Source organism: Rhinopithecus bieti, unplaced genomic scaffold, assembly GCF_001698545.2.
Source record: "Rhinopithecus bieti isolate Rb0 unplaced genomic scaffold, ASM169854v2 scaffold_2888, whole genome shotgun sequence".
NCBI lineage: Eukaryota > Metazoa > Chordata > Mammalia > Primates > Cercopithecidae > Rhinopithecus > Rhinopithecus bieti.
The window spans coordinates 4,019,662-4,032,936 of NW_016804209.1; the positions used below are offsets into that span (position 1 = coordinate 4,019,662).

The window sequence follows — 13,275 nt, forward strand, 5'->3', positions numbered from 1 at the left end:
TTCATGCATTCTTCGTTGGCCACTCAGATAAAGAATCTGGAAATGATACATTCTGAGCATTTGTTACCCAGCAGGCATGTGAGGTAGGGCTTTCTTACCTCTGTTTATTATAGAAGGACTCAGGCTTGGAGACATAAATTGATGTATGCATGGTCTCATAACTTGTCAAGGGTAAAACTGGGATTTTGCTATAGCTTTCTGGCTCAACTGCAGTACAGGGCCTAAATTTCAGTCTCTTAGCCAGGTGTGTGGGACCCTGTGCCATGTGGCCCTCTGCTCCCCTGTGTGATGGTCGGCCCATGCCACACACGTGCAGGTGACTTTTGGTGCCCCTCTCAGCCCTGGTGGAGACCCTCATTTCCTATTGCCCATGGCTGCCTGCTGATTCCCTTCTCTGTTCTTTGGTCACGCTGTTCTTTGCATCCAGTGTCAAACACACTCTCGCTTTCTGTCTAAATTCCATATCCATCCTCCCATACTCAGTACAAAGAACTTGTCTTATTTCTCCTCTGTCTTTCCAGAGCAATCTCTCCATCCCCTGAATCCTCACTGGACTTAGTAGAAAATCCCCTGTGGTTATAATGTATGCTGCCCTGGCCCTCCAGGGACTTAGTTCCTTTTTTTAAGCATTCCCACAGCATCCTTTAGCACTGCACCCTACCACCTTTCGAAGTTCTAATAATTTTATAATTAGTTAAGTATCCATGTCTGCTTCCCATAACTAGAATGTTAGTTTTCTGAGGACAGGGACTGGGCTGTCTTGTCCTAAGTGTTCACCTGCGTGACACCTCTTTGGCTCTGTGTTCCCACCCAAATCTTATCTTTAACTGTACTCCCCTAATTCCCACATGTTGTGGGAGGAACCTGGTGGGAGACAATTGAATCATGGGGGCAGTTTCCTCCATACTGTTCTCATGGTAGTGAGTAAGTCTCATGAGATCTGATGGTTTTATCAGGGGTTTCCACTTTTGCATCTTCCTCACTCTCTCTTTGCCTGCTGCCATCCATGTAAGACGTTACTTGCTCCTCCTTGCCTTCTGCCATGATTGTGAAGCTTCCCTAGTCATGAAACTTTAAGTCCAATTAAACCTCTTTCTTTTGTAAATTGCCCAGTCTTGGATATGTCTTTATCAGCAATGTGAAAATGGACGAATACACTGTGTCTACCTCAGTGCCTGACACGTATTAGATCTGTGATGAAAATTCATCAAATGAATCACCTAATGTCTTGCTCCTTCTCTTGTAGACTCTAGGTTACTTGCAGGGGAATGGGCACATCTCTTTCATCCCTTTCCTTCCTGTATCACCTGCAGCATCTAGCTCTACATCTTGATAATAGCAAAAACTCATTTTCTACCTTGTAGAATGAACTACATTGAAGGCCTTGAGAGTCATCTCCTCATCTGGTGTGAAGCCAAGGGTATCCCAGCTAACACTCATTATACTAGAACAAGTTCCCCCTCCTCCTACAGCTTCAGGGAGTTCCATGGAACCACTTGAAGCTCCTCCAGTATCCCTGCTCTCTGAGCTCATTGAAGAGCTCTTAGAGGTGAGGAGTCAGCACAGAGACCATTGTCAGTGCCACTCTGTCAAGAGCCCATTTTTCAACATCTCGCTAACTCTGACATTTCACATCTCATTCTCTTTTTTCTTGCCAAGAGCCACTATTTCTTTATGGTCACCGTGTTCCCTTTGTTCCCTCCTTTAAAGCTTTCTTGACTCTGCTCCTCTCCTTTGCTCTCTTCTTGGTGTTTGGCTTTGAAGCCCCAACTGTTCACATGCAGTTCTAGGATATCTCTCCCCACCTGCAGCAATGCCCCGTTTCCCTAAGAGTTCCTGCCCTGCCTGTAGCCTGTGGCTTCTCTGGAGGCTGTTCTGGGCTGTCCTAGTTGAGCTGCTGGAATCCCTCTGCTCATCCTTTTTCTTCCTCTGCCATCCTTTCTGGGCATCTTCCTCTTGCTGTAAAAAAAAAAATACCACAGAGAACTACTTAGGTGAAGGCTGAGAGGCTGACACCATAAAAATATTATTCGTTGGCCTGAGAGAGTATAATAAAGGGAGTTTTATGAGGTTTGACAGCTTTCTAAAGTTAATGAACTATCTGGCATTACGTCAAACAGACAACGAGCTTGCCAGGAGCTGGCACTGGTGCCCAGCCCCATTCGGGCATGGAGGGATTGACCTTCCCCTCCTTACCTGGCGGCCACATCCGCTGTTTCTCCACAGTGAACTCAGTAAATGGGAATTCTTGGGTAGGGCAGAGTCTGAGTCTGTTCCCTCTGCCCAGTATCTCTGTTTAGAACATACTGCAGGAGTATCCATTGTACTAAGAAGGGTAGAAAGGGTCAAAAGAAAGCACGAGCCTGGCTTCGAGCAGCCTGCTTTGGTAATGTATCCCGAGGCCACACTACAAAAGTCAACAATACATTGGACAGAAGACACCTTAATTGGAAACTTCCTTTGACTTAGTGTGAGAGGACAAGACACAATCCCAGTGTGGATGTTTCGCTTATCAAACAGGGCCCAGCGCACGTACCAGCCAGGTGCCCTCTTCCATGCAGTCAGCACCACTGCTAGTTTGGGGTCTTGACTAGAGGTCCACGTTTGGCCCACAGTTGCCCTGGGTAGGCCTGACAGACTCAGGGATGATCTCTGTTGGCCTCTCCTAGGTATGCTCCACCTGCCTCCGGTTTAAGGGAGCATGACCCATGTGGCCGCATTTCAAGAGCACTAGGATGTAATCTAACCTGTGAGGCCAATTGTAAACAAGGGTTATTTAAGTAGCTTTACCAAGTATCACACTACCTGGTCGTATTATCTTCTCACAGGCTGGTGTGAATCTCTGAGGCAGCCATATAAGTAAATAATAGGCTAGCAATGATAGCAGTTAACCTCTGTTGAACTCCTGTTATGTGGCAGGCACTAGGGGAAGAACTTGGCACAGGTAGCCTGCCTACCCACAGCAACCCTAGGTAGTAGATACTGGTATTCCCATTTTGCAGATGAGGAAATTGAGCCTAAAGAGTTTAAATAAGTTGTCCAAGTCACATAGCTCATAGGTGGCTGGGCTAGGATTTGAACTCAAGCTGGTCTAAATCTAAAATGCCTCTTTATCTGAGGCAAGAGGATTGCTTGAAGCCAAAAGTTTGAGACCAGCCTGGGCAACAAAGCAAAGCCCTGTCTCTGCAAAAAATTTTAAAAATTAGCTGGGCATGGTAGTGCATGCCTGTAGTCCTAACTACTATGATCTCACCTCTGCACTCCAGCCTGAGTGACAGAGCAAGACACTATTTCTAAAATAAAACAATAAATACAAATAAAATACAATAAAAATAAAAGTAAAATAAAATGATAAAACCTGCTTTTTACCCACCAGTGAAGCTTGTGAACATAGTACAAATGCCACACCCTTCAGCTATGGAATTCTGGGTTACAGGGAGATTGTTAGGTTGAAGAGATTATGATATGAAGTGCTAGCTCTGTTACCCTAAAGGATAATGCAAACAATGAATGCTTTCTTCCCATTTCAGTTTCTTCATTTATAAAATAGGCACGTGCCGCCGGGTGCAGTGGCTCACACCTGTAATCCCAGCACTTTGGGAGGCTGAGGTGGGTGGATCACAAGGTCAGGAGTTCAAGACCAGCCTGGTCAAGATGGTGAAACCCTGTCTCTACCAAAAATACAAAAATTAGCCAGGTGTGGTGGCAGGTACCTGTAATCTCAGCTGCTTGGGAGGCTGAGGTGGGGAATTGCTTGAACCCAGAAGGCGGAGTTTGCAATGAGCCAAGATCATGCCACTGGATTCCAGCCTGGGCAACAGAGCGAGACTGTGTCAAAAAATAAATAAATAAATAAAACGTACAAAAAACATACCCCTAATATTTTTAAAACAAATATTTTCACTGAAGCTGTCTGTCACTGTCACCACTGCCATTGCCACCTACAGATGTTCCTGAGCAGCTGGAAGTTCCTTGTCTCATCTAATATATATACATATATTTTTTCAAAGATCCTAAATACTTTAATGTTTAGGGTCTTTGAAAAAAAATATATATATATATTAGATGAGAATATAGGGAAATAGTAATCTATGACTAAAGATATTTGTCCAATCTGAATTTTTTGTTGGTGTGTTTATTTGCAGAGAATGGCAAATCCGTTCATTGGAAGCTGGGAGCCGATAAGGAAGTCTGGGTGTGGGTGATGGGCGAACACCATCTAGATAAACCCTATGATGTGCTCTGTGATGAAATTATTGCTGAGAGGGCCCGGCTGAAAGCAGAACAGGAGGCAGAAGAGCTCAGGTATGCGATCTGCAAACCAACCAGAGACTTAAAGACCCTCCAGACGTTAGAAAACATTGCAAATACGCCCCTTGTTCACAGTATCAGGTGGGAGAATGGGGTTGGGTTGGAGGGTCACGAAAGTCATTTTGGATCTCTTTGGAAGGTTGACTTAGGCTTTTGGTCTAAAGACCTTTTGGATCTCTTTAGAAGTTTGATTTAGACTTTTGGTCTCAAGTCTTTGATAGCACTAAAGACCTCATGAAAGTCTTCAGTGCTGTCAAATCTGCTGCTTCCTCTCCCTGCTTGTCATTCCAGTTTTGATCTGTATGAGTGTGTGAGTTCCCCAGTGATCACCCGTGGCTGCACTAGAGTCATGTTAGAGCAGTGCAGGCCGACGCACCTGAGTATCTGGAACGTATGTGAGAAATGCAGTGACTGTGCGAGCTTCAGGCCTTCCAGGGAGATCACTCAGATACAGGCGGCTGGATAATCAGGCTCTTTGGGTGCCTACACAGTGCAATGTACTGGGAATTCAAAGAGAAACAGGGAGCTTCCAGTCTAGGAGGAGAAATGGACAGATGCACAGCTCACTGTGGCCAGTGCAGGCTGTGATTTGGTTATAATGAAGGTATAAACAGAGTTTACCAAGCATAGGTCGGACCTATCATTCCAATCCACAGACGAGGTGAAATCTGAACCAAACCTTGAAAGGAGTGGTTTTCCAGCTACAGAAGGCCGAGAAGGAAAGTGCAGGCACAGGGCTTAACCAAGGCCCCTAGACTTGACTACGGATGGTTCTTTGGGGAGTGATGAGGTCTTCCAAGCATTTGGAATACACTTGGGCAATTGCTTCAGAGGCCAGATTTGGGAGTTTGTACCTTATTCTGTGGACAGTGAGGTTTTTCAAGAGAGAAGTGATATCAACTGCAGATGTAGGAAGGTAACTCGGAGGGAAACTGAGGCAAGTGATGGCACTCCTCTGCTGGGTAGCTGGGGTGCTCTGGGTGTCCTCCTCTGGCTCTGGGCAGTGATTTTGACAGCATTACTCTGAGATGCTAAAGTGGAAATTGGGACAGACATGAGGACCACAGTTGAGTTCCCAAGGGCTAGGGATGCAAAGCAGAGTCTGTGGCACAGTCTATGGTGCATTGGACTTTGAAGGGCTGGGATGCTGCCCACTAGTGCCTGTAACTTTAAAACTATCAATGGACATATGAAGATAAAGGAATTATTTAACAATCGATTGGAAGGAGATGGTATGTTCTAATAGGTTGTAAACCAGGAGTTGGGCAGACCAGGATTCAGATTTTGGCTGTACCACTATGTGGTCTTGGATGAATTACAAAATTTCTTGGAGCTCTTATAACAAAGTGAGGATGACAATGCCTTCCTCATAGGGTTGTGATGAGGATGAAGTTAACGTCTTTACACTGAGGGAAACTGAGGCAGGTGATGGCACAGGGCCCAGCATGTTAGAAGCACTCAGTAAGTGGTGTCTGTTACTGTTTTTCACGTAATTTGAATGTCGACATCTGCTTTGGAAAAGCTCTTCCTGTTGAAGAATGGTTTTTCAGAATGTCCTTTTGCCTCTCTTCAGAAAAACTCACTCTGAAGAATTCACCAATAGCTTGAAAACAAAATCACAGTACAATGATCTGCAGCCTCCAGATAACCAGCTGACTAAAGACATCTGCAAGACAGTGGCAGAAAAGGAGGAATTGGAGCAAGGATCTAGCCCAGCACCAACCCTGGAAGACGAGAAAATCCGAGTGAGTCCTTCCTATCTGTAGGTGTGCGGAATTTCATCACGGGGGAGAAAAAAAGCTATTGAGGCCACTGAGACCACTGTGGCCGAGTGTCAGGATCCTCCACTGGCTTTCTTGGGAGAAATTCCTCCTAACTTTAAGATCCTCTTGCTCATGTCACTTGGGGGATTTACCTTCCCTGCTACTTTGTGAAAAATAAAGCACCCCTATTTCATAAGACTGAAAGTACCAGGCGAGAACACTAGGAATGCAATTTGGCATTTTAAGATATTTTCAGGTTCTCCCCATTGCTGCCCCATTATATGTCTTCTGTTACAGCAGAGGTTGGCAAACATTTTCTGTCAAGTGCAACATAATAAATGGTTTAGGCTTTATGGGCCACGCCGTCTTTCTCATAGCTATACACAAATGAATGATCATGGCTGTGTTCCAATTAAACTTTATTTTCAAGGACAGGCAGAGGGGCAGATTTGGCCTATTCACGATGTAGATTACTTTCTACCGAGTCTCCGCCTTTTTGTTGCGGACTCTAAACATCAGTGCTCGTTTGGCTTCTTTGGCTCTGCCTGTGACTGTGGGGACAGTTACTTCCCCAACGTAATAGAAACTTTATACTCAGAATTGGTATGAATTCTCTTATGGTTCAGGTGGTTTAAAAAACTCAAACATAATTTGCTGGCTGGATTATAGTTTGGGAGAACAATAAAACTATATTATGAAGTACCTTATTCTGCCAGGAATTTAATTACAACTGAGAGTTAACAGGGATTTACAGTTGTTTGATTTCCATTCATGTCTCCAGCTCTGCAGCACTGGTTGTGTGTGCTTTCGACTTCTTTGAGGCTATCAAATGGGAGTACAGATATCTCTTGCTTCCTTCTAGGGCCTAGTGAGGCTCTGATAACTAACATGGTCAGGGGGTTATTCCACAGCAAAGCACACTGCTGAGTGTCTCATGTGATCCTTACAATAACATGAACTAGAGACATTAGTCCATTTTACAGCTGGGGAAACTGAGGCCAGGTGTGGTTAAGCAACCTGCCCAAGGTCTTATTCCAACCCAGGTCTGCAGAACCCCCAGGCTATTCCTTAAATATTAACTATTAACTCCTTAACTCTTGTTAAGAGTTAATAACAGCACTTGTTAAGTGTTGTTAATATGAGGGCTATGAAGAAGCTTTTTATGAAGGGCTACAAATATGAGGCTCAAAATATTTAAGAAGAAAAATTTCTAAATTTGGTTTTCTTCTCAGGATCAGCCCTGGGCATGCTTCCCACATCGTCAGCGAGGCCTCCATGCCTCCCCAGGTGTGCTTTGCACTCAGCATGCGTAACACCAGATTCCCCTAACACGGCTCCTTTTCCCACACCCATGAAACCAAGAACAATAGCAACAACAAGAAAGCTCCTTTCAGAGTATTAATTATGGAGCTGAGTGTGGTTGCTCACATTTGTAATCTCAGTGCTTTTGGAGGCCGAGGCAGGAGGATCCCTTTTGAGGCCAGGAGTTCCAGACAAGCCTGGGCACAATCCTGTAAAGATAGTGACACCCTCATCTCCACAAAAAATAAAATTAAAATAGCCAAGCATGGTGGTTCATGCCTGTAGTCCTAGCAACTCAGGAGGCTGAGGCAGGAGGATTGACTGAGCCCAGGAATTTGAGGCTGCAGTGAGCTCTGATTATACCACTGTACTGTAGCCTGGGCGACCGAGTGATACCCTGACTCTTAAGAAAAAAAGAAAGTTTTAAGTATGTATGCTTATCTCTGTACTTGAATTACGGTACTTTTTTAGATCTTTTTTTTCAAAAGTAGGACAGAAGATTAAAATGGAAATTAAAATAGGTACCACAGTTATTATTCTTTAACCATCTCATAAATATTATATTGAGAGTGGCACTGTTCCATTCCTTAGGTGCCTGCTAAACTGTCATATGGAAAGAGATGGGGGCAGTGGAGAAAGAAACAATTAGATACAAGGAATACAGAAATAGATGGGTGACAGGTTTTTATATTTCTGCTTTTATCTTTCCCTGTGTCAGAGAAGATGCTGTCAGGGGCTCCTATGATATTTGCTGAAGTTCACTCTGACAGCGGGCCACACAGCGAGGAGGCTGATCTTCACAGATAGTGTGAGCATTTAAAGAGGTGTCTGCTACCTCTTAGGCAATTGACTCGATGGTACATTTACATTTTTATTGTACGTTCTGTATATGTCAGTATAGTGGGACCCACTCACTATCACAAGAACACCGTGGGAAAGACCCGCCCCCATGATTCAACCGCCTCCCACCAGGTTCCTTCCACAATACATGGGAATTGTGGGAGTTGCAATTCAAGAGGAGATGTGGGTGGGGACACAAGCAAACCCTATCAGACAGAAACACTGGGAAGAAGGCCGAGTGAAGAAAGGCGCAGAAAGTGGAGTTATGCTGCCACAAGATGGGAGCCACCAGAAGCTGGAAGAGGGAGCACAGCCCTGCACAGCCTTGATTTCTGACACTAGCCTCCAGAACTGTGAGAGAGTAAATATCTGTTGTTTTAAGCCATCAAGTTTATGGCCATTCCTTGCAGCAGCCCTGGGTAGTGAATGCAGTTACTTCTCATTGACTTTCTCAGAGATGTTTCATTATGCTACCCTAATTATTAAATAGTTATTAAAAATGGAGAAGCAACCATTTTAGAGAGACAGACCTGCTTTCTGGAAAACCAAAAATAAGTTGAATCCTGCATCCCTCACCTCCTCATGCTGTAGCTTTTAGCTCTTGAGTTTCTCCCGCTATAAAAAGGGGACAAACCATCTATTTGTTAGGCAGAGTAATGGCAAATATATCCACATTTAGATCTCTAAGACCCGTGAACACGTTACTTTACGTGGAACAGGGGACTCTGCCTCTGGGACCAAGGTTAAGGACCTTGAGATGGAAGATTATCCTCGAATATCCAGGCAGGCCCAGCTTAATCGCATGAGTCCTTAAAGCAGAGACTCTTTCCTGGTTGAGGTCAGAGGGAGATGTGGGTATAGGATAATGACAAGAGACATGTGATGTTCCTGGCTTTGATGATGGAGGAAGAGACCATGCGTGAAACGGAACCGAAGCAGCTTCTAGAAGCTGGAAGAGGCAAGGAATCGGATTCCCCTTGAGTCTATGGAAGGCACGCAGCTCTGTTGACACCTTGATGTTGGCCTAGGGTTGGGTCTCTGACCTACCGAAATGTATCCTAATTTGTGTTGTTCAAAAGCACTGAGTTTATTGTAATTTGTTACAGCAGCAATGGAAAACCAATACAATCTGGTAGGATTTTGTGATGAGTAAGTGAGGTATTGTATTAGTCAGGGTTCTGTAGAGGGAGAGGACTAATAGGATTGACGTATATATGAAAGGGAGTTTATTAAGGAGTATTGACTCACACGATCACAAGGTAAAGTCCCACAAGAGACCATCTGCAAGCTGAGGAGCCAGGAAGCTGGTCCAAGTCCCCAAACCTCGAAAGTAGGGAAGCCAACAGTGCAGCCTTCAGTCTGTGGCTGAAGGCCTTAGAGCCCCTGGCAAACCACCGGCATACATCCAAGAGTCCAAAAGCTGAAGAACTTGGAGTTTGATGTTTAAGGTCAGGAAGCATCTAGCACAGGAGAAGGATGGAGGCTGGAAGACTCAGCAGGTCTAGTCCTTCCATGTTCCTCTTCCTGCTTCTATCCTAGCCATGCTGGCAGCTAATTAGATGGTGCCCACCCAGATTGAGGGTGGGTCTGCCTTTCCCAGTCCACTGACTCAAATGTGAATCTCCTTTGGCAACACCCTCACGGACACACCCAGGAACAATACTTTGCATCCTTCAATCCATCAAGTGGACACTCACTATTAACCATCACAGATATTAAATACTGAGCACTTATTTCAGTGCCTCCAAACACATATCAGATATTTCGTCAGCTCACTTTTCTCTTCCCTGTACATTAAAAAATTTTTTTTTCTTTTTGAGGCAGGGTCTCACTCCCCCAGGGTGGAGTGTAGTGGCGCAGTCATAGCTCACTGCTGCCTTGAACTCCTGGGCTCAAGCAATACTCCCTCAGCCTCTCTCGTAGCTAGAACTACAGGCACAGGCCACCACCCCAAGCTAGTTTTAACAATTATTTATAGTGATGGGATCTTGCTGCGTTGTCCAGGCTGGTCTTAAACTCCTGATCTCAGGTGATCCTCCCACCTCAGCTGCCCAAAGTTCTGGGAGTACAGGTGTAAGCCACTGTGGCCGGCCCCTATACATTTTTCTTAGCTTAAATATATCGACAGTGAGGAGAGGATCCCAAGGTTGATTGATTTACTCATAACATATTTTGAGTACCCAATAGGTGCTAAATAGTGAAGTTATGATACTGGAGTAAAACAGAATCACTGCTCTCATGACATTTTAGTTGGGGAGGGAGAGAGAGACATCACATAATATATAATTTCAAACAGTAACAAGTGCTGTGACATGAGGGATAGGTTTCTGTTCACCCCAATTACATTAGCACTTGGGCAGCTCCATGAAGCCAAGGATGGCTTTGCAGAGGGCATGGCCCCTAGGGCTGGCAGTTCCAGCTGAGGAACAGTGTGGCAAAGGCTCCATAGCTGGCGAGAAAGCGGGCTTTGGAGGAGCCAAAGGGGCCAGTGTGACTGGAGTGCAGAAGCAGGGAAAACATTGTAGGGGGTGGGGCAGGGCCAGACAAGACAGGGTCTTGGGGGCGACTTACGTGTTTTGACTCTTTTCAAGAACAATTGGAAATTGTCAGTGATTATCGAGCAAGGGGTTGAGCTGATCAGGTTTATATTTTGAAAAAGAGGGATCATTCTTGCATCAGAGAGGGTGGAGGAACAAGGCAGCATGACCAGGTTTCTAAGCTTGGATGCCTGGGAGAATGAGGTGTCATCAGGATGGACAGGCGTGTCTGGAGGAAGAGCTGATGTTAAAGGAGAAGATGATTCTAGTTGAGATGCATCAGGATTTCCCAGGCTACTTGCAGCAGTAGTAGTGGTGGATACACGCTGATTTTTTTCTTTTTCTTTTTCTTGTTTTTGAGACAGGGTCTTGTTCTATCACCCAGGCTGGAATACAGTGGCACAATCATAAGTTCTCTGTAGCCTCCAACTCCTGGGCTCAGGTTATCCTTCAGCCTCAGCCTCCTGAGTAGCTAGGACTACAGGCACATGCGTGGCTAGTTTTTAAATTTTTTCTAGAGACAGGGTTTCACTGTGTTGCCCAGGCTGGTCTTGAACTCCTGGGCTCGAGTGATCCTCCTGTCTCAGCCTCCCAGAGTGCTGGAATTACAGGTGTGAGCCACTGCACCCAGCCAGGCTGATCTTATACATGTGATTTAGAGTTCACAACACTTTTTCTCATCGAGTTATGTCTTTTCACAACACTCCTGTGAAACAGACAATACATTACCATTTCTTTTGTGCAGATGAAGAAACAAATGTTTGAAGAGATTAAGTGATTAACCCCAAAATTAGTTAGAATGCCCTCATTTTTGTATGTCTACTTTAATCCCCTCTCTCATTGTAACTTTGACATATTTAAAACAGAATTCATCACTGCCCCCAGGCCTTCTCCTTTAGAACGGAACTCTGGTTTCTGGTGAGAAACCAAGACTGGAGCTTTAGGACGCATCCCACGTGTTTCCAAAATGCAATTCAGATTTGCACAGTAAGGATTAAAGATTTCCAAATTTCTGCCATAATTTATTTTAACTCTAATATCTAAAAGTATATTGTCATGTCTTCAAAATTGCATTGTATACACAAGGCCCAACATCTGCTATAAAAAAATCTTCAAGCAGTTTTTATTGAAGTTAGTGACCATAATCCTTATCTGAGCAGCTCTGGGGGGATTTAAAGAGCAATCAATCTTCCAGGATTATCAACAATATTCAAGGGAAATCAGCTATAAATTTATTAGAGTAAAGCTGTCTTGTTAGATTTGTAGTAAATTTCCAATGAAAGATCATCACTAGAGTCCAGGTGCTGTGACCCACGCCTGTAATCTCTTCACTTTGGGAGGCCAAGGCAGATGGATCACTTGAAGCCAGGCGTTCAACACCATCCTGGGCAACATGGCAAAACCCTGTCTCCACAAAAAACACAAAAATTAGTCAGGCATGGTGGCGTGCACTTATAGTCCCAGCTGCTTGGGAGGCTGAGGTGGGAGATCACTTTAGCTGGGCAGGCGGAAGTTGCAGTGAGCTATGATCACGCCACTCTACTCCAGCCTGGGTGACGGAGCAAAACCCTGTCTTAAAAAAAAAAAAAAAAAAGATCGTCACTAGAAACTGTGCCCCATTTTCTAATAAAATACTCCAGACCTGAATCAGTATGCACTTCTTACCAGTCTGATCTAAAATCTCCCGAGGGCTGTGGAGAATGGGTGAAAATTAAATTCAACCAAAATATTGGTGTATATTCAGCATTGTAGAATCTCTTGTGGAGGAGTCAGTTTCTTTTAGGAGGTAGTGCTTCTGGTTAACAGGGACCCTTTTTATTTGTACTGATTTATCAGTTGCTGCCTGAAGAAGTCCAAATAATGGAAAAATATCAGGGTTGGGCTTGGGCATGAGAGTGTTCAGTCTTATGCACGTCAGGGTACACTGGATTTCTGCATTTGTATCAGTAGTGTTTTTTCAACTCTGCTGTGATTATCTCATGGAAGGAAGGATTGAAGCAAACATGTAGTCAGAGTCCCCTTTGAGCTTATGTAGAACTTGGGGTAAATCCTACAGTTACTTCTTCATTATCCTTCCTCTTTACTCACTAGTATTTTGAATAAGATGAAATCAGGTTAATAGGATGCCGAGGCCAGCCTCGAGGGAAGAAAGCAACACATGGTAAGAGGATAGCTGGGAACTTGGATGCTATTTGGTGAAACAGGCAGATTTGCCTTAGTGCTGGTCATTGGGATGATAGTGGTTAGATATAGGTAGCCCCATACACATTTGGAAAGATGTACATTCACGATGTTACTTCATCCTCACAACTGCAGGAGGTGTGAAACAGGTATTTTTATTCCTGTTCCGAGTGGGGAGATCAGGGCAATGGTTTCATTCCCAGGTGGAGCTGGGTCTTCTACCTTGTTCAGGTCCTTCTTGTTATGTGCCCCAGGGAAGGTAGTCACGTCTGCATCTTAATGATCACACTGCTGGGATTAGAGTTTTTGAGCTTTTCTTTTTTCTTTTTTTTTTTTTTTTT

At 44.4% G+C, this 13,275-nt stretch overlaps 1 protein-coding gene across 3 annotated transcripts in view; it reads left to right on the forward strand.

The window, feature by feature from the left end:
* The window catches only part of SH2D4A (SH2 domain containing 4A), an 85,719-nt gene that overhangs the window by 15,322 nt on the left and 57,122 nt on the right, over window positions 1–13,275 (forward strand). For all 3 annotated transcript variants that reach the window (XM_017867285.1, XM_017867283.1, XM_017867284.1), the window contains exons 3-4: window positions 4,146–4,305; window positions 5,885–6,056. In XM_017867285.1, the coding sequence (XP_017722774.1) occupies window positions 4,146–4,305; window positions 5,885–6,056 (332 nt within the window). The remainder of the gene's footprint in view (window positions 1–4,145; window positions 4,306–5,884; window positions 6,057–13,275) is intronic.